General features: G+C 37.0%; 2 protein-coding genes across 4 annotated transcripts; one reads left to right on the forward strand and one right to left on the reverse strand.

The window, feature by feature from the left end:
- Positions 1–3,366: 3,366 nt before the first annotated feature.
- On the forward strand, positions 3,367–8,695 carry LOC306883252 (sushi repeat-containing protein SRPX2-like). The gene is made up of 10 exons (XM_079438382.1): positions 3,367–3,639; positions 5,382–5,459; positions 5,537–5,731; positions 5,864–6,040; positions 6,151–6,274; positions 6,356–6,477; positions 6,856–7,035; positions 7,125–7,258; positions 7,365–7,486; positions 7,968–8,695. Exons 1-10 carry the CDS (start codon positions 3,570–3,572, stop codon positions 8,146–8,148), a joined length of 1,383 nt encoding a protein of 460 aa, XP_079294508.1. The 5' UTR covers positions 3,367–3,569; the 3' UTR covers positions 8,149–8,695.
- Positions 7,957–20,214, reverse strand: LOC306883250 (synaptotagmin-like protein 4). 3 transcript variants are annotated; one of them, XM_079438378.1, is made up of 17 exons: positions 20,096–20,214; positions 17,885–18,022; positions 16,608–16,823; positions 16,331–16,440; positions 15,994–16,108; positions 15,172–15,306; positions 14,997–15,093; positions 14,801–14,897; positions 14,114–14,214; positions 13,918–14,010; positions 13,553–13,731; positions 13,291–13,381; positions 12,725–12,886; positions 12,515–12,623; positions 12,322–12,430; positions 12,026–12,237; positions 7,957–9,032 (listed from the first exon to the last, which is right to left on the reverse strand). In XM_079438378.1, exons 2-17 carry the CDS (start codon positions 17,998–18,000, stop codon positions 8,890–8,892), a joined length of 2,085 nt encoding a protein of 694 aa, XP_079294504.1. In that variant the 5' UTR covers positions 18,001–18,022; positions 20,096–20,214; the 3' UTR covers positions 7,957–8,889. The 3 variants fall into 3 exon arrangements, with proteins under 3 accessions (XP_079294504.1, XP_079294505.1, XP_079294506.1); XM_079438379.1 differs by having other exon boundaries at positions 17,885–18,016; positions 20,096–20,178; XM_079438380.1 differs by lacking the exon at positions 20,096–20,214 and adding an exon at positions 18,911–18,974.
- Between the last annotated feature and the right edge of the window lie 776 nt (positions 20,215–20,990).

Genomic DNA, 20,990 nt, shown 5'->3' on the forward strand with positions numbered 1-20,990 from the left:
TCAGAGGATGAATAACATGGTACAGTTTTAATATACAGTTTTAGAAATGGATTAACTGTTCCAGCTTTCATTTACAATATAAATAAAGGATAAACAATGTTGAAGTCATCTTCTGGTTACCTTAGAGGCCTTTAGGGCGTTTGCAGGATTAATAACAGCACAGTATAAACAAAAATACAATGTTAATTGTAAGCAAAGCAAAAGTTAATAAAGTTTAGCTAATTATTTCAGTGTCCTACCAACAATAAAATGTATCCATAAGTACGTTGAAAGATATGTTCGTTGTACTGTTTACAACACATTTACAGCAGCATACCTGCAACAAAAATGCAACGTTGTGAAATAATCCCTGGGAGGGACCGCAACAATAAGTGTTTATACATAACAACAGTCTTCACACCTCACAAAAATAAATGAACCGTCATCATCTTGCAACTGCATAAGGTACATTTTAATACCTTGTCTTTAAAGGTCATATGATGCTTTTAACCCTTTAACAGTCACACTAAGAAATACATTTGCAAAAAATTATTTATTGTTAAAATTGTGCTCCTGACATCTCACTGAGCAACTTTTCAGTTTTATTTTTTATTTTTTATTTTTTTCAGATGACCCATTCACTAAGCGGATATAAAAGTCAACCAACCAGTTGCCTTGCCCTTTTAGGGTAATTCTCGGCATGAACATTAATGTAATTTTTCATTTGTGCAACTGAAGTTTAAGGTTTTTGTGCATAAAAACATTACAGACAGTAGAATATGTTAACAATACCCATGATTTAGCCATGATTATATATATATATATATATATATATATATATATATATATATATTTATATATATATATATAAACTGTTCTTATTATAACACAATCCACTGTAAAAAAAAAAAAAAAAAAATCTACATTAAATGTAATAGAAATCTAATAATTTAAAGTAAATGAACAAATACATCAAAACAAAGAACTTGAAAATAAAAACAATAAACATAATAAAATAATTATTAAATTGCATTACAAATAATAAAAATAATAAATAATAGATTAGTGACAATCTGGATAAAATGTAAGGTAAAAGGCATATAGTCTATATATATATATATATATATATATTAGACAATATAACAGAAATATAATATAACAAATTATTAAAATGATATGGTGTGATATGTAACAAAGCATTGGTTTTAGTTCAAACAAAGCAACAACTTTATCTATGATCTTGTGCAGTGCTATACCGAGTTATGATCCCGTTGCTGAGTACAGCTGGTGTTTAGTTCATTTGACCCTGACTGGGCAACTCAACCGAGCGGTAAAAACAGAGATACATTTTATCACCACATTTCTGCCATTTAACAAAATATACCGTTAGGAAGTTAGGAGGTCTCCATCTCCACCCCTAAACCCACCCATCTCCACCCCTAAACCTACCCGTCTCCACCCCCTAATCCCTAAACCCACCCATCTCCACCCCTAAACCTACCCGTCTCCACCCCCTAATGCCTAAACCCACCCATCTCCACCCCTAAACCTACCCGTCTCCACACCCTAATCCCTAAACCCACCCATTTCCACCCCTAAAGCCACCCATCCCCACCCCTAAACCTACCCATCTCCACCCCCTAATCCCTAAACCCACCCATCCCCACACCTAAACCTACCCATCTCCACCCCCTAATCCCTAAACCCACCCATCCCCACCCCTAAACCTACCCATCTCCACCCCCTAATCCCTAAACCCACCCATCCCCACCCCTAAACCTACCCATCTCCACCCCCTAATCCCTAAACCCACCCATCTCCACCCCTAAAACTACCCGTCCCCACCCCTAAACCCACCCATCTCCCCCCCCCTAATCCCTAAACCCACCCATCCCCACCCCTAAACCTACCCATCCCCACCCCTAAACCTACCCATCTCCACCCCCTAATCCCTAAACCCACCCATCCCCACCCCTAAACCTACCCATCTCCACCCCTAAACCCACCCATCTCCATCCCCTAGATGTGGATCCAACCCCGCCCCCTGGATCTTTGTTCTGCAGTGAGGGGCCACTGGGTTTTTCGGCAACAATATATTTTTGCTGCAGTGCCACCCAGTGGATATAATTGCAATAACACACTCTATTCAATGAGGGGTATAAGGACAAGCAGCCAACAATGGGGTTTGGCTAGTTTTAATTACAGTAATTTGATCGCAAAAAAAGGTCAACCGTGCGGTTACAATGCACGTTAAAGGGTTAAAGATGATTATTTTGTGTATTTGGTGTAACAGAATATGTTGACATGCTTTAATGTTAAAAAAACACATTATTTTTCAAATACTGCATTATTGTAGGTCCTCTATGCCCCGCCTAAGTCCCGCCTTCCGACAAGCGCAGTCTGCTCTGATTGGCCAACTGGCACAGTGCATTGTGATTGGCCGAACACCATGAAATGTTTGAAATGTTTCAAAATGTATTAAATTCATGAAACTTCAAAATAAAATATGAATATTTGTTGTGTTCTTGTATTATTGATTCACCAGAAGAGGGCACTATGGGTTACTAAGTTGGTACCTATAAAAGGTGTAGAAGAACAGTTGAATATGTGCAACCACGTGGCATGCTGGCTGTGTTTGATGCTGACCGCATATGCCAATAAATCTTTGAATGAATTGTAACTTCTGGAATCTGACTCACAACACTTTTGCTGGTTACAGGAGGAGGAAGGATGTTCAGACATGTACGCATTTTCCTACCACAACTCAAATGGAGATAGTCCAGTAGCAGCATGCGGAGTAGCACGGTAAACTTGAAGAAACTGTTACTATTAGCAATAGCAGTTTGAATACAGCTCTTGAGCACACGATGAAATCTCTCAATGGCACCATTTGCATCTGGATATAGACTGATGTACATATATGCTGAATATACCCCCCCCCAAAAAAAAAAAATCTAATGTTGCAGATAAAGAGAGAGTTCAGAGTTCAGGCAAAAACCTCAGTACATGCAAATTTAAAATTTCTTCTAAAATAAGCTTTTATTTATTTAATCTATCGGACTCCTATGTGTAGGTTCATTTCACTTTAATGGGAATGAATAGGTTCTTTTCATTGCCAAATAACTGAACACAAACATAGGAGCCTGAGAAAAATACTCATTTTAGAAGAAAATTTCAGACTGCACTTAGAGGCTTTTGCATCTGAACCCTTTGTTATTTAACTATTCCGTATTTTCTACTTCTTTTTGTTATTGTAACTACAGCGTAGGAAAAAAAAAACATTTAAAAATAATTTGATAGACCTTACAGACCTTCTTTTGGCCATAGTTTCAAGATAACGGAAGAGCACAGCAGTGCCACCATCCGTCCAAGCACTTATTACACAGAAGAGTTGCAAATCCGACTAGAGGAAGAAATGTGTGCTGAGATAATGTAGAGACGCCAGGCTGCGTGGGATTCACTGCTTGGGACTAAACTCTGTCAAGAATTTGTTATCCAACGATTACTTTGGAAATAGCAGAATATATTTTAAGTAAAAAAAAATCTGCTTTTAACATTTATAGCCATATTTCCGCTTGACACCTATTGCAATGATCAGATTTATTGTTCTTTTTGTTGAGTTGTGCATCATTTGTCGGTCTCTGGGTGATTACACCGAGGGTAAGAGATCTTTATATTCTCTTAATCTTCTCTGGTTTAAACGGTGTAAAGTTCTTTTTGTAAAGCAGAGTATATAATTTAAGCTTTTTTCTTCATTTTTGATTCTCAAAACCCCTGTCATTCAGTCGCGCACTTTTGTCTTCTGACTCCAGGGGAATAAGTCACGTACATTTGGCCAAAACAGTGGTTTCATAGACATAAATATACATTGTTTCATCCATTAAGCGTTTAATGTATCTACAGACATATTATTAACGTTCACTGTTTAATGACTGATGTCCACACCGTCTGTAAGTATAACCCAGTGACTGTGTGGGAGCTCACCATTTGTGACAAAGCCCTAATTTGACCTTCTGTAGGAACAACTTTACCTGTGTCAAGTTTGGGTCGAAGGCCAAACAAACAAGCAAGAAATATCTTGTCATGTACTGTATAAGCTATGCAAGTGAACTGATTGACTGCTCATGGGAATTTACATATTTTGTATGATTTAAAGAGTAAAGTGATTTGGCTTGCTCCACAGTTCCAAATAGTTTGTGAAAATTAGAACATTTTCCTCACACAAATTGGAAAGTTTTCCCTTGAGGAGAGCTATTTAATGTTTTCCAGGTAGTGTACAGCAGTGTGGGTATTGACAAATGTTGAGTCACAGTCTTGGTATGTTACAACTCTGTCTGTAGACAGCTGCAGTCAGTCTCTATCGCTATAAATTCTGCATTTATGTTTAAAGGTATTTAAAAAGTCTGCCCATCTGTCCATGGTGTTTCCTTGCCTTATCCTGTGGGATAAGCATTCCCCGACCCTACATAGGACAAACGGTTTGTAAGTTGGATGGATATTTAAAATGATATCCCTCTAGGCCTGGCAACATCTTTGCATACTGTTATCCTCTTTCCATATCATTGGCTTAGATTCTGATATTCTTGTGCTCAGACATGCCTCAATCTTTTACTTAGAAGGAAATGGTGAGTTGTAAGAATATACTCCATGACTGAATAAGTATCCATCCATTTGTCTGTAGCTGCTTGTTGTATGTACAGTCACTGGATTCTATCCCAGCATGACTACGGATGAAGGAAAAACCCTATAGCTGCTAGTATTAGGTGAATTTCAGCTTAGAAAATGAGTGAAATGTAAAACTTTTTTCATGCATGGAAAAGTACTGAAATAACACTGAGCCACTCCAATATATTTCTTTCATAGAATCTCCTGGTGAGACAGTCTCTACACAATTATTTTCAAAGATCCTAATCCAGTAAACATGGATTTGGAAACCCTGACATGGCTGGATCTTCAGTTTTCTGTGTGCAAAGAGCATCACCTTTTGGCAAATGTAATTTTGGCATTGGCTAAAACAATTCTGTCCTAGATTTCAGCTGACATTCTGTACAGTATTGAATATTTTTAAGCTCACTTTAGGGATCTTCTCTGAATATTTTTCCTGAAATTATCCTTATATTTTAGGGAAAGCTCATGGTTCTAAACAATGAGTTTTAAGGAGGTTTATGAATGTAAAACCGGAAAAAAGTGGAAAGAATGATGATGGTGGTTGTGCTGCTTGGAAACAAAAACAGGGGTGGTTGGGGATCTTTTTCTCTACTGCTGAGGCTGCAAGATACTAATGATGCAGCTGATTTGCTGCTATGATGTGCTGGCCAATATTTTGACTCAGTCTTTTGGAAAATGACTTTTAGAAGACTTTTTTCTGATATCAAAGCTTCAGGTTTTATGTTTGCTCTTAGGCTCAGCGTCTTCTTACCATGACACCAATGAAGTTCATGAGGACGAGACTTACTACACTCCTCAGTTGGACTACAAACGTAAATATGTGTACTAATTATACAATATGACTAAATGTGAAATGCCACAGTTACTTTAAAACCATTTTTGCCATCAGATCCACAGTGGTGCCATGTACTTAAGCTGTCCAATGGGGAAGTTTCCTGTTCTTCTCCTCGAGGCGGGCACCACCGGGGTTCACCACTTGGAACTCGCTGTTTACTCTCCTGTGTTCGAGGATATAAACGTCTGGGGCGATCATCTGTGCAGTGCATGCCCAACCGCCGCTGGTCTGGATCCGCTGTTTGTCGAAGTACGTACACTTAAAAGGTGTCATAATAATTGTCACAAAACTAACTCTTTGATTCAGTAACAAACATGTATTTGGCAGCTGCTGCAGAGTACCTTACTTGAACCATGTGTTTATATTATGTCTGAATCTTAGAGATACGCTGCCATGTTCTGCCTCTGATTGACTACGGTATGTACAGTTGCTCCCGTGGTTTTGTGGTAGACTCCAGGTGTGACTACACCTGCTATGAAGGCTACCAGATTGAGGGAGATCGCTACCGGATGTGCCAAGAAGAGGGAACATGGAGCGGCATAGAACCGACGTGTGCAGGTACATTTGGAAATCTAGTCTAATGTATTAATTAATAGATTGCAGATGCCATTATTTATTAAATCAGAGAGAAGGCGTTGTAACATTGAATAAAAATTGCATTGTTTCAGATTATGACCCCCCCAAACTGAAATGTCCTTTCTCCAGAGTGAAGGTAGCAGAACCAGGAAAACTAACTGCCATGGTATCATGGGAGCGTCCTGTTGCTAAAGATACCGCTGACAGAGCACTTCAGTATGTGCATCACATTTTATGAAAGCCATCCAACTTCAAAGAGACAACCTGTAAATTGCATTTTTTGTCATCCTTTACCAGGGTCTTAAGAAGTGGACTGGAGTCTGGATCTGACTTTCCTGAAGGAATACATGTAATTCGATATAAAGTCTCTGACCAGGCTCACAACACAGCCACATGCAAGTTTACAGTGCATGTTGAAGGTGAAGCCAGAATACAATTTTGATTTGCTTCAGCTTCGAAGTGTTAAAGAGAAAGTTCACTCAAAAATGGAAACGGTGTCATCGTTTACTCACATTTGTCATTTCAGATTTTTGTGGAAAATAAATATTGGACCCCACTGACTTTCATTAAATAGACCAAAAACACTGAAACATTTTTCAAAATATCTTTTGCATTCAACAGAAGAAATAAAGCCATGAGTAAATGATTACAGAATTTTAATTTTTTGGGGAACCATGCCTTTAACTGTAACATTATTATTATTATGTGACTTAAGGTTTTAACTTCCTTCTCGAGATCCAGTCAGTTGTACTATACAGTGGTATATATGCCTTAAACCTAAATGTTCTTTCCCTCAGTGAGACGATGCCCAAAGCTAAAGCCGCCTATGCATGGCTATATGACATGCTCATCTGATGGCAATAATTATGGGGCTGTATGTGAATACCATTGTGATCCTGGCTTCGAAAGGACAGGTTTTGCAACACGCGTTTGTCAGCTCAACCGCAGCTGGTCTGATGAAGCCGCTCAGTGTATATGTGAGTATGTGGTTGAGGTTGTTTATTTTTAACTGTAACAAATTCAAATACTTCTTCTCAAATTTTTGCGTGAAACATTTGCGTTTTAGTAATGGCCATTAAAACAGACGTCAGGTCTGCTGGTGCTCTGCTTGACCAATTTTATGAAAAGAGAAGACTTCTTGTTGTGTCTACTCCAGACAATGGTAACCAGAAGTACAGGCTTCAGAATATTATGCTGCAGGTAGTATAGATACTGTACTTTGACTAAAGCAAAAATAATCTTAAATAAGGAGAGTAACTATCTCATTACAGTGCATAACTATATGATTGTGGGAATGTTCTAACAGAAAGCGGAGTGTGGTCTGGATCTGCGGCATGTGACAGTGATCGAGCTGTTAGGAACTTCACCTCGTGCAGTGGGCCGCATCAAAGAACAACGACTAGAGCCTGAAGTCATAGAGGGTCTTAGGTAACTTACTAAGGATCTACAGTAGTGTTTACATGTTAAATACTGTATACTTAACTATTGTATTTACAAACATACATGGAAGTCATACTGGCAGATGACTGCAATATTACAAACAAATACACAAAGTCAACATGACATTAACTATATCTATATTCACTTTTTTTTTAATGTCCTGCAGGTTCCCAATTGATAATCAAATCCCATTCTAAGCTCTCTCATTATATATCAAGTAACATGGGATTAAACTGGATTTAATGCTGACTAATTTCCAGCAGAGACACACTGACTAGTCTATTTTCTATTCAAGACCAGGCCATATTTTAATAAAAGCCACATGACAATTTTGGATAAAACACTTTCATGAGGTTTTGCAACAACAGTGACTATGCTGAAAGAAAATATTTGGCTGATTATCTCCACTGTGCATGTGTGTTTCCAGTCTAAATGTGGTTCTCTTTTTTTTTCTGTTTGTATGTAACAGACAGGCACTGTATATATCTACAGCATATTTCTCCATGGTGCTTCTGGATGAGTATGGTGTGGATCAGGAGCGCTTTGTTAACCCCACCACCTCTGATGAGCTCTACTCCTATGTAGACGAGTATCTCCTCACAGAGGAGGAGCTAGAGAGACTGGAGATGAACAGGGGCTTCTGTGACTGACCTCGGTCTAATCAACTCTAGATCTGATGTTGTGGGTGGGAGATTTCTTTATAGCGACAGGCACCTCAAGAGCCTGTTTCCTAGACAAACAATCATTTGAAACTATATCTTGCAGATATTTATTCACAGAGAATCACAGCTGGAAATGTGATTTAGACTGGAACAGGTTTTAATCTGCAAGTGGAAAAGTGCCATGTGAGGATGCACAAGATATTCGCATATTCTGAAGAAACTATCTATAATCGAGTACACAGCACACAATGTGGATTCTTAAAAATATTTATTAAATGCTGGTATTTTCATGTAGCTCCTAAAAGAAGTTGCTCACAATGGAGTAAATCAGCATTATGACGTTAAAATAAGTTGTGTTTAAACACGGAAATCTTTTTGGGCCATTTATCAAATGCACGTTTAAAACCAAAGTGTTATTCAAATTAAAATATTTAATGTGTCCATTTTTAAGAACAGCATTCAAATGATGTTGTATTTCAAAACATCCATTCAGCTGCAACATTTATAGAAAATAAATATAACATATACAAACTCCACATTTCCACATCATTATTTGTGAACTGCCTTAATTGTTTAAAAATATAAAAGCATTTTATGCACCGTCATATGCATTAACCTAAAAAGTCTTTAAAATATTACTGTGATGCATTAATGTTCTCATATTGCACAGCTGTAACAGCAACACACAAATGTTGTGGAATGTGAAGGACCCTGTCCTGCGCAATGTCCTTACTTGCCCTTTCCCATGGACGAGCGCAGAGGAAGAGTGCCCTCTGCCCAAGAGTCGGGGTACTGCATCATCTTCCTCCACAGCAAGATCTCCTCCCCTGTGGAGTCTGCCACCCAGTCTTCCTTTCCCTCCTTGATAGTCACTGTGAAAACATCAGTTTAGACATTTATAATGTTCCAAATGATTTCAATTTCAAATGCCGATCTTTATTCGTATGTAAAATATATCATGGTTTCACCATTAATAATACTGTAATGCATGTTTCTTGATATATTAGCGCATGACTTCTGAAGGATCATGAGACACTGAATACTGGATGACTGCTGAAAATCCAACTTTGCCATCAGAAATATTTAAAAATGTTAGAATATATTAACCCGTTTAATCCCAAATTTTTCCCAGACATGAAAATATCCAAATGATGTGTCATAAGTAACCCTTTGAAATAATCTATTATTTTTTTGGAAAAGTGTGTGAAAAATTGTGTTTTATGTTCTGTCACAATTGTGACCGGTGGGATAATGTGTGTACTGAAATAACATTTCTGTAGTCATAAAAATTGTTATACAGTGCTCTCCAAAAGTATTGGAACAGTAAGGCCAATTCCTTTATTTTTGCTGTAGACTAAACATTTGGGTTTGACATCAAAAGATGAATATGAGATGAGAGAAGATAGCACCTTTTGTTTGAACCCACCCAAAAGTATTGGAACATGTGACTGACAGGTGCGTTTTGTTGCCCTGGTGTGTCCCATTAATTGATTATTCAAACAGTAAATGGCACTGAATGTCTGCGCTCAGTTTCAGATCCGTGCAGACTGCATTTATAGTTAGACGTGTAACCAACATGAAAACCAGAGAGGTGTCTATGGGTGAAAAATGAGCAATTGTGAAGCTGAGAGAAGATGAAAAATCAATCAAACCATTGCACAAACACTGGCAATAGCAAGTACAACCATTTGGAATCTCCTGAGGAAGAAAGAAACCACTGGTGTACTAAGTAACACACCTCAAACGGGTAGAACAAGGAAAACATCTGCAGTTGATGACAGAAACATTGTGACCGCTGTAAAGAAAGACCCTAAAACAACTGTTAGTGACATCAGCAACAACCTCCAGAGGGCAGGAGTGAAAGTATCACAATCTACTGTTCGCAGAAGACTTCATGAACAGAAGTACAGAGGATACACCAGAAGATGCAAACCACTCATTAGCAAGAAGAATAGGAGATGAGCCTCAAAAATTCTAAGACAAGGTTTTATGGACTGATTTTATGGACCAATGTGATGGAAAGGCTAACGTTTGGAGAAAGAAAGGATCTGCTCATGATCCCAAACATACAAGCTCATCTGAAACACAGTGTACACAGGTGTACATTATAGTACACATTACACAAGTAATGTAATGGCTTGGGCTTTCATCGCTTCTTCTAGGACAGGCTCATTAATCTTCATGAATGATGTAACATGATGGCAGCAGCAAAATTATCTCAGAAGTCTACAGAAATATTTTGTCTGACAATTTACAGAAAGATGCAACCAAACTGATTGTGAGATCCTTCATAATGCTGCAAGATAATGACCCAAAACATAGTGCTAAAACAACAAAGGAGTTCATCAGGGGCAAGAAGTGGAAGGTTTTAGGCCAAGTCAATCTCCACACTTAAACCCTGTAGAGTATGCATTTTACCTGCTAAAGAAGAGACTGAAGGGAGTAACCCCCCAAAACTGAAAGAGGCCGCGGTGAAAGCCTGGAAAAGCATCACAAAAGAAGAATGCAAAAGTTTGGTGATGTCAATGGGTCATAGGCTTGATGCAGTTATTGAAAGCAAAAGGATTTGCAACTAAATATTAAGTCTTTTACACTTCAATCTGTGTTAATTCTATCTGTTCCAATACTTTTGGTAACATGAAAAATGAGTGGGTTCAAACTAAAGGTGCTATCTTCTAAGTTGTGTATCAGATCCAGATGAAAATGCCTGTAAATAAAAGCTGAAATGTTAAATCTCTCATCTCATATTCATCTTTTGATGTTTATCATCAAATGTTTTCAGTCTACAGCAAAAAATAAAGGAATTGGTTTTACTGTTCCAATACTTTTGGAGGGCACTGTATATCTTAGCCCAGTGATTTTAAACTGTTTGAAGACAATCTAGGGTTACTATTATGCATAAAAAAACCTTATGCAAGATTGATAGGAACACTGAGATAAAAAAAAAAAAAAAAAAAAAAAAATCACTGCATTTCAAATTTGAACATTTATGTAAAATATAACATCAAATTTTATATTAATGCTACGAGTATTACAACATCATTATTGTACATTTTTTGTAACATTTAAATTTTTTATTTAGTGCAATATTTTATTGTAATTTTCACTAGCAACTGCAATTGGATTTATATTGCATACCTAAGTTCACTGTTATCCCACCGGTCACTATTGTGACCATCAACATGTTTACTCATTCTATGACCACACTCCACAAAACTAAATATATGCAAACTCATATACTAATACTAGACACCCTAAAGATCATGTGTACCAAAAATCCGTCATATCTTTGTGTTCACACTTTACTAGCCTTTTGCTTTGGAGCTTTGATGCAGTTATCATCTTCTCGAGGTGCAAACAGGAAATAAACTGCTCTGGTCATGTGACAATTTGCACTAATCATGTGAAACTGCACATATTTAATTGAGACTGTTTATTATTTTCCATATTTGCTGGAAGTGCACTAAAACATCAGTCAATAAGGTTTTTAGAGCTTTATAAATGAAAACCTTTTTTACGGCCACTATTGTGACCGGTGGGATTAAATGGGTTAAAATAGAAAGAAAAAAAAACACTTATTTTAAATTGCATCATTTCACATTTTGACTTTACTTTTGACCAAATAAGTGAATATAAGATACATTATAGAGATCTTGCTGAAACTTGTATGGTACACATTATCAGTTCAAGTTTTATCATCATGAATCATAATAAAGCTTGACTGGGGGAAGGAAAACACCTGATGGTGAATGGTGTGACGCTCCTTCTGAATTTGGTATCTGCAGTTGGTGAATCCAGTAATAATCAATGTTAAAGGCTTCTGAATTGATTTCAGCTCAAAGAAATATGTAGCAGATGCTCTTACCTCCTCCCAAGCTGAGGCGAACTCCTCCCAGGAAGTCGTTGCTATGCAGGGTCTCTCTGTCCCAGACGGTGAGCTCCAGACATACATCCTTCAGCTGCTCCAGACTCAGGTCGGTGTACACAAATGTGTGGTTGTAGTTTGGATTCTTCATCTTCTTCACTACTGGAGACTTCTTCTTTGAGGAAGACTTGTTCTTTGATGGCAGCAGATACCTGAAGGACATTGTTATTAGTAGAAATAAACAAGCAAGGGCCTTTTAAAACTAAACAGATGTAATAAAACAGATGTTTGCAAACCCTTTCACAAAGGAATCACATGTGCCTCCAGCTTTCATGGCTGTCAGATTTTTGGCCTCTTTGATCAACACATGCAGCTCAGCACCATCTGTGGGTTTGGTCTTTTTTCCTTCAGTAGAGAATAGAGGCATAATTTACAATAAAACACTAGTTAAAGACATTTTACAGATATTTTTACTGTGTTTTCCCTCACCTTTTCCATTAGAGTCCTCTGCATGTGTCTTATCGGTGGTGACATACTTAAGTGAAATCACCAGCTCTCCTTTGTACTGATCAAATGGAGATGCTGGCTGGGCAGCTGCCTATGAAGATTAACAGGAAAAAAAATGTAACCGTGAACACTAAACAAAACAACAACTTGGGTATAGGGACTTATTGCCGTAGCATCAAACCAAACATATACCTTTCCTCTAAGAGCCATACACTTTTGATGTGCAGAGTCAATATCATGGCTATCCATTGGTACCTCCACCTCACCCAGAAAAGCATTGTGGCCAAAACGGTCGTAGTGCCAGACTGAGAGTTGCAGTGTTCGAGTCATGAGCTGGGTGCGGCTGATGGAATACTAAAACAAACAAGCACAAGACAGGTTGTCATTATAAAATAAATTAAAGTGAGAGGTTACCATGTAGGAGCTTTGGCCAGTTTGTTTAGTCTGTTTGTGTGAACTGCGCATGTAGTTTGCTCTAGATTCAAATGGGGCAAGCATATGAACTAATATTTGTCTGACTGTGACTCGGTGATAACAGTGTACTTATAATCTCTGTCAATACCAAGCTCATTCGAAACCTGATGCAATGTTTTAATTACCTGCCATTAAAGCACAGCATCTAGACTGAAGTGTTTCTATTATTACCCACTGGTATCAGTTTCTGATTGTATTTGTTGTTCCAAACCATGAGAAATTAGTTATTTTGGAGAGTTTGGTTTTGCTGGGAATCAATTTATTGAAAAGGAAACAAACTATACCTTCAGTGTTTCCTTAAAGCTGGGGTTAATGTTATGTTTAATTGAGGTTTTCTTCTTGCTTTTGTCTGGGAGGAGGTAAGCCTTGATGTATCTATAGAAAGAAATCAACCAATCAGGGGAGTTTAGCAGTGATTTTCTCTCTGTAACGGGAAAACCCAGTGGTATGATTCATGATTATTCTTGGAAGACAGTAAAGAACTGAGACCCTCTCAGGAAATCACATGGAAATCACTTAGCATATGCTGTGTGGAGGCCTACTTACGGGTTGCACTTTTTTTTTGCTGCATCAGCATAAGCTAGGCCTTTACACTCATGGACCACAATAGACAGGCACTGGCTGGGCTCGTTGTAGCTGAGAGAGAAGAAAATTTCTCCACTCACTTCCACACGGTCATAGTCTCCTGCCTCACTGTAAACACTCATCATACTACCGAGAGTGGCCTGTGGAAAAAAAAAAAAGTCTAATTTTATTTTATCTAGTTTGTGAATAAATTAATTTAAACTACAAAAATATATAAATACTGTTATTGTATTGTTAGTAATAATCTATTTAAAATTAAACAATGTCAATATTACTTCATTTTAATAATTATTTAATATTATTTTAATCATTTTAAAGTGGGTTACCCTTGAGCCTCCCAAACTTCCTGAGCTATCACCGAATTTCTGCCTGTGTATATTCACCAAGTTATCAATATCTTCCTCCTCTTCCTCATCATCCTAATGAAACAAGTCAGACATTCAGGTCACTTTAGATTGCAGATGTAAATAATACAGGGCAAACTTGTTTAAAATGGTTTGAATTTGTTAGAAATGAACTCACAGCATTAAGGCCAGGAACTGACTGGCTTCTGTCTCCCATAGAGTGTGTAGCACTTTCTGTTCCATCTTCACGCAAATCAAGTGTGGAGGCCGGTTTAATATCTATGACAAAAGGTGTCTGCATATTTAAAACCCAGAGTAAAATAATTAAATAAATAAAAATAATGAATAAATACTAGTATTCAAAAGTTTGGGGACAGGTTCCTTATGCTCACCAAGAATGCATAAATTTGAATAAAACACAGTTAAAACAGTAATATTGTGAAATATTAATACAAATCAGAATAACCATTTTCTATCGGAATACATATTAAAATTCAATTTATTCCTGCTCCAGCAAAGCTGAATTTTCAGCAGCCATTACTCCAATCTTCAGTGTCACATGATCCTTCAGAAATCATTATAATATGCTGATTTGGTGCTCAGAAAGGATGTATTATTATTATCAGTTTTGAAAGCTGTTGTGCAGCTTAACATTTTTGTGGAAAACCATGATACATTTTCTCAGAATGATTTAATAAACAGAAAGAACAGCATTTATTTGAAATAATGTTCTGTCTTTAAATTAATTCACTGTCAGTTTAGATAAATATAATGCTTCTTTGCTGAATAAAAGTATTAAATTCTTAAAAAAAAAAAAAAAAAAATAGCTGAAACTTGCTGATCCCAGACTTTTGAATACTCATACCTGATAGTTTGTGCACTCTTCTGGCACTTTTCTTGAAAAGCCCATCCACGTCACGCAAGGAGTCAGAGCAGGCATTCATGTGATGAACTAATGAGGCCTTAATTTGGAGGGGTGACGGAAATTCAATAGATGACAAACAGAACTAGGACAGAGAAAATGCATGGGTAAACAGGGTGAACAATGAATAAACACTTACTGTCTCAGTGGTTGATGGGCTGTCACTGTTATCGGGGAGCATCAGGATGGGCACAGCAGGGTCTGCTGAACTAGTCTTGGCTGTCGGTTCCTCTTTTCTAGGTGCAAATCAGAGGTTTGCATCACACTACTACATCATTAGCCATGGATTTCTGCATCTCAGAAACCGATCTTACCTTTGCATTAGGGGGGTACTGTGGGATGATTCGGTCTCGGCACGGCTGCTGCCCAGACTGGCTTTTTCAATTGATTCTGTGTCACTACGTTGCTGCTCTCGCACATCAAGTCCCTCATAAGCCTCAAGAGGTGAGCTGAAAGAATGAGACAGGATGAAGTATAGAGTGCTGGACAAAGATGGCATCCTATTAAATAAATATTAAAACACCTCAACCATACTGCCACTGCATATAGCTGGAGAAATAGTATAGAAATAGTACACAGAATAAAAATATACTTTTACTACACATCCTAACATCATTACAAACCTACATGCTTTTTTTTCTGTGGAACACAGCAATGATAAGATCTCAAACAAACAGGCTGGACGTTATCATCAAATGTATTTGCTTCCGCATGTCTCATAACCAAATGCCATTAAGTGAAAACTGCACCTACTGGAGCTTGACAGCTTGCGTAGATCTATGTGAATTATCTCTAAAACATATACACACATATACATATATATACACACATATACATACATATATATATATATATATATATATGTGTGTGTGTGTGTGTGTGTGGTTTGCAGAAAATAAAAAACATTTTACAGTGACAACGATTAAAACATTTTGTATTTTTGGGTGAACTCTCTCTTTAACAAAGAACTTGGCTGTGTGATATTTAATAGAATAAGGTGATAACGCATTTATTAAAGAGATTATTGGAAACAAGTAAATATTTTAAATGAAATAGTAAATATTTAAATGATAAAGAACATTACATTATTTGCTCAGTAGAAACATGAGACCACATAATAAGTGATGATGACACACCTCTTATTTGCTAGTGCGATGTCTTTCAGTCTTGGCTTGGGCTCAGGTACAGTTTGGCTGGAATTCAACTCGGTTCTGTTTAACAGCATTTCCCCAGCTGTCTCATGCTTTTTACCTAGAACAGGGAGTTGTAATTTTTTTTAAATGGGGAAGTGAGTTTTGTATAATGATTAATCTTAAAACACTGCCAGCCATTTTACTCTACAGTAAACATGAGAACTATTCCTATGTCCTCTCCTCTTGGTGAACACACAAAGAAAATCTACTTTCCACCCTTTATGAAAACAAAAAGTTCAATTCTCAATCAGGCTATCTGGCATCTGCTTCCTGCACTCACTCAGAGGCCTTTTCCTGAGGGAAACTCGGACTAAGTCGTGTCCAGGAGCTGTAGAGTAGCGGTTAACCCTATCGTCAAAGAACCAGTCTCCGGTGCTCATCTTCAGATCTCTGAAAGAAAAGGAAAAAAGCCCTGAAGTTGAGTTTCTGTTGAACATTAACTTCTTCCATTAAGCAAGGGCCTCATTTTCCAGTCTAATGTGCCTCTTAATGATAGGGTTTCTAAGTGGACTGAGGCCAAAGAGAGGGTAACTGTGAGGTACGGGGTACACACTCACATCTCTTTGGCACACACTGTGCACATCCAAGATCCGTTGGGTCGAGCAGATTGACATTTTTTGCAAACATGATGTTTGCAGACTCTGCACTGGCTACCGTTGCGGGTCAGAAGCCCCATAGGCTCTTGACAGCGGCCACAGCTGCGCTCGCTGTAGTTCCCACTGCCACGTTTCGCACCCTTTCTTCTGATGTCCAGCAACTCAGCTTTTAGTTTCCTACGAATACAAAAATTAGCATTCATTCCCCTGAATTTTTTGCCTGATCCTTTCCAGGGTACAAAATAGAGTCAAAAGGCCTGTTCACACAAAGGATAATAACTTTAAAGTTTTAATAATCATTCAAATTTTGTGGCAATAGGCAAGCCCACACCACAGCTATAACAATAATGACACAGAAGAAACACTTTTATAACATTTTTTTTTCCAGCTGGTGAACATTAAAAACATTGACGGCCAATCAGAATACATCGGACTTTAAAGAGCTCAAGCATTTAAAGCAGCAAATGATAAAACTGCAGTGTGCGCTTATAATAAACAGAATGTTATCGTCTATTGGTGTGGATGCTAATATAGTGAATCCTTATAGCTATCTTCATAGTTTATAGTTTGTGGTATGATTTCATTTTGTAGAAACAGGCATTAAACAAACAAACATTAAATAAACAACAATCTTCAAATTAAAAAGTATGGGGTCAGTAAGATTTCTTAGAAATCTCTAACCAAGGCTGCATTTATTTAATAAAAAAAAGAAAAAGAAAAGTTTAAACAGCAATATTGTGAAATATTATTACGATTTAAAATAATTGTTTTCTATTTTAATAGATAACATATTAGATAACAGATATTTTTTATGTTAATAGATAACAGATATTTTTAATAGATATTTAATAATTTTTTTCAAAAAATCATACTAATCATACTATTATTTATTCTTCTTATTAATATTATAAATGGTTTCTGCTTAATATTTCTTGTAGAAACCATAAAGCTTTCTGACATCTTACTGACCCAAACTTTTGAACAGTACTGCATTTAAAAAAAAAAAAAAAAAAAAGTGTAATGTGATGTTTAATGTACACTTAAACAAGTTTGCATAAATTAGGCTAAATGTAATTGATTAATTTGTTATCAATTATTTAAACTGGTCACTACGGACATTGAGACCAGATAAATTATTTATTGCCATTTTAAAATCATAAATTGAATATTAATAATTTTATTTAATACTGCATTTCTAGAAGAAGGCTTATTCTCAATGACGCAAGCGTGACACTCACTTCACACGGAGCTCCTCCAAGCGTCTCAGCTCCTCATCTCGCCGAAGGACTTCTAGAATGAATTCTTGCTCAGACTCAGTCAGGAAGGACACGTTGACCTCCATGTTCTGCACCATCCTTTGCAGTCAAGCCCTGCTCCTAAGGAATTTAAAAAAAAAAACAAATGGCAGTGGATGCATTAAGTCAACAAAATATTAAATGTCAACACAAATGCAAATTACAGAAACTTGTAGAACTGCATACAACCGCTTACCGAGTAACACACCAGTGCTGCAGATACCGATAATAATGAATACAGTGTGTGCAACTCCTTATTTCACAACACTTCAGCATGTTATTTTTATTAAGTGAGGGTCATTTTAAATATTTTTTTACCCAAGCAAAGTCTTTGAGAACCTGACACATTCCACTTCTGGAAACTCCAGGAAGGTTGCAGTTCTGGAAAATGATGGTGATGGAGACTAAATGGTTCCTGATGGCTTCTCACCTAATTCTTCACATTAATTCTTAATTATTTTGCAGTTAACGTGCCTTTTCTTCTCCACCTGTTTTTTTTCTGACCGTGCTGACCCAATAAGCATTTCGCTGCCCAATGGCCATGCCTTAACTTTGCTAATTCTATTATTGCATTAGTATTGCATCCTTCTCATGGGCATTTAATATTTTTTTTACTTTTATTCTTGAGTTCAATCTCTTTTTTGGCTCATTTTATCTGTAAAAGAAAACCTGCCTAATAATTCTGCACACCTGAAATAAGGAGTTTTTGACTTTCAGCCTTCATGGACAATTATATATCACTTATAAATGATTAAATACAAAATCAATAATAGTTATTAAGTTTGATGTGGTTTGGAATTGGTAAAATATGACCAGAATATCAACTTGCCTAATAATTCTGCACACACTGTATGCAAGCACGCAACCAAGAATATGTCATTTGTGTTACACAAATAAAGGAAGTCATGCTGTTTGTAAAAGGGGCAGAGACCTGGAGACTGGGCAGAATTGACAAATAAAGGGAGTGACCTTTCACAGTTCCTCCATGCAGTGTCTGTCAGTGCCAGTATGTCAGAGGCTCTTCAACACCTCCCTGCAGGAGCCGAGTAATTAGACAAAAACAAGGACACCCTGTGACATGCAGCTCCACATGCAAATTAGTTGGTTACCAATGGCTCGCAATGCCAATATCGCAGCAGGGAAGTAGAGATATTCACATCCCAGCATCTACCACATAAATCAAGTATAAGCATAATAGCATTAGTAAATCATTTAATAAATCAAACCAAGCAAATATACGCATTTAGCAAAAAATTTAATAAAAATAGGTACTTATAAATGAAACAGCTTCTCATCATGCTCTGACTGAAAAGAACGAAAATAATACTCTGACCAGAGAGCATGAGAACCTTGTTTTGATTTGTCACTGGTAAAAATATGTACAGCAAATCAATAAAATTGATGTTGTTTGAGAATAAATAACTAAAGGCCAACAGAGTCTGGGAAAAGGGGAGTACTGGAATGTCATCAGGAAAAGAGGAAAACAACATGCAGTCAGAGTTTCACAGGAGTTGCCGCCCCTTTATGGACACAACCATGGGTGGAGGGCTTCAGCAAACCTGCTTTATTTGTTTTTAATGAGGCATTTATGATGATTATTACTTGGTAGCACCCATGAGCCTTGTGAAAGCCCTTTGAGCTCAACTGGTGGAAATCGTGAGAAAAATAATTCAATAACCTTCAATTAAGACTGGTTTGGTCAATATCCAAAACAAATAGACCTTCTTAACAAACTTGTTCCTCATTCTTTGAATGTTTCAGGAAAATAGAAAGGATTAAAGTGAGCACGACCTTCCTCCAGCTATACTGACACAATCTGAAGGACCTGTCCTGCTCTAACACATGGACAACAGCGTCAAATTCACTTAAATAAATTATCCAGCATTGCACATAAAAGAGTCCAATATTGAACAGAAAAGTAAAAGTGTTAACGTTTAGGAAAATAAAACGCAAACAGTTAGCGCAAAGGAAAATACAAAAGTTAGCAAACTTCAAGATCTTAAAAGAAGGGTGCATACATGGAGGCACAATGACAACAACTGAGACACTCTCTCGATTCGTTGTGTCTCAGGCAAGCATTTTATTCTAAACAGTGTTAGTCCAGTTTGTCGTATATAAAACATCTTAACAAAATCTCTTCAAATGTGCTCTTACCAGTAGCGCAGGATTTCCCCACTGTTTTTCTCCCCGCGAGCTCAATGACTTCCAGCTTTGCCAAATAAACGTCGAACAGGAACAAACGCAAACTTTTCAGTCAGCGGCAGCGCTGGATCAGGTGCGCGTCCACGACGCGCGCAGACGCGCAGAAGGAGGAGGTCAGTGGACATGAAGCACATATTGCTTTCAGTCCCGTATTTTAAGAATTACATTGATGTGAAGCTTAGAAAACAGCAAAAAAAAAAAAAAAAAATTGTATAAATGATGCGTAAAGTTTATGTTGTGAAATATGTAGCCTACTGGAACATTTTAAGCGCTGGAGTAATGACAAAGAAACGTTTTGTATACAAGCAAATCTCTTTTGGGTTTAAAAAAAATCATGATGGGAAAATTAATAGTAGTTATCTAGTTCTGGGTGGAAGTGATGTAATTACACATTTTAATGGCCATAGGATAGAAAAATAAATTGTTTTACAGCGTTTGTGGTTAGAATGTTTATTATTCTTCTTTTAAAGATATTAATAATTTTATTCAGCAAGGATGCATGGAGCTAATCAAAAGTGAGAGTAAATACATTTCTAATTGTCACAGATTCCTGTGCTATATAAATGATGTATTTTGAGTTTTCTGTTTATCAAAGGATCCTGAAATTAATTGTTTCATGGTTTCCACAATAAAATTAAGCACAACTGCTTTCAACATTGAAAAGTAATGTTTTTAGCACATTTAGCAGTATTATGATCAAATCAGTTCAGCATTGATAATCATAAAATACTTTTGAAAAAAAAACATTTAAATGTCTGAATGGTATTGTATATAATACAACAATTAATTAATATTAGGGACATTCCATAGACTTGTTAATAAAATAAATATTGATGTCCACTTAATA

Source organism: Barbus barbus (genome assembly GCF_936440315.1).
Source record: "Barbus barbus genome assembly, chromosome: 17".
Classification (NCBI taxonomy): Eukaryota; Metazoa; Chordata; class Actinopteri; order Cypriniformes; family Cyprinidae; genus Barbus; species Barbus barbus.

Excerpts from the sequence above, each read along its gene's own strand:
- LOC306883252 (XM_079438382.1), top strand. The coding sequence starts at position 3,570 with ATGATCAGATTTATTGTTCTTTTTGTTGAGTTGTGCATCATTTGTCGG. Across the intron at positions 5,460-5,536 it reads TCCTCAGTTGGACTACAAAC|ATCCACAGTGGTGCCATGTA; the intron begins GTAAATATGTGT and ends TTTTGCCATCAG. Across the intron at positions 6,275-6,355 it reads ACCGCTGACAGAGCACTTCA|GGTCTTAAGAAGTGGACTGG; the intron begins GTATGTGCATCA and ends ATCCTTTACCAG.
- LOC306883250 (XM_079438378.1), bottom strand. The coding sequence starts at position 18,000 with ATGGTGCAGAACATGGAGGTCAACGTGTCCTTCCTGACTGAGTCTGAG. Across the intron at positions 15,307-15,993 it reads ATCGCACTAGCAAATAAGAG|CTCACCTCTTGAGGCTTATG; the intron begins GTGTGTCATCAT and ends TCATTCTTTCAG. Across the intron at positions 12,431-12,514 it reads AGAGGACTCTAATGGAAAAG|GAAAAAAGACCAAACCCACA; the intron begins GTGAGGGAAAAC and ends TCTCTACTGAAG.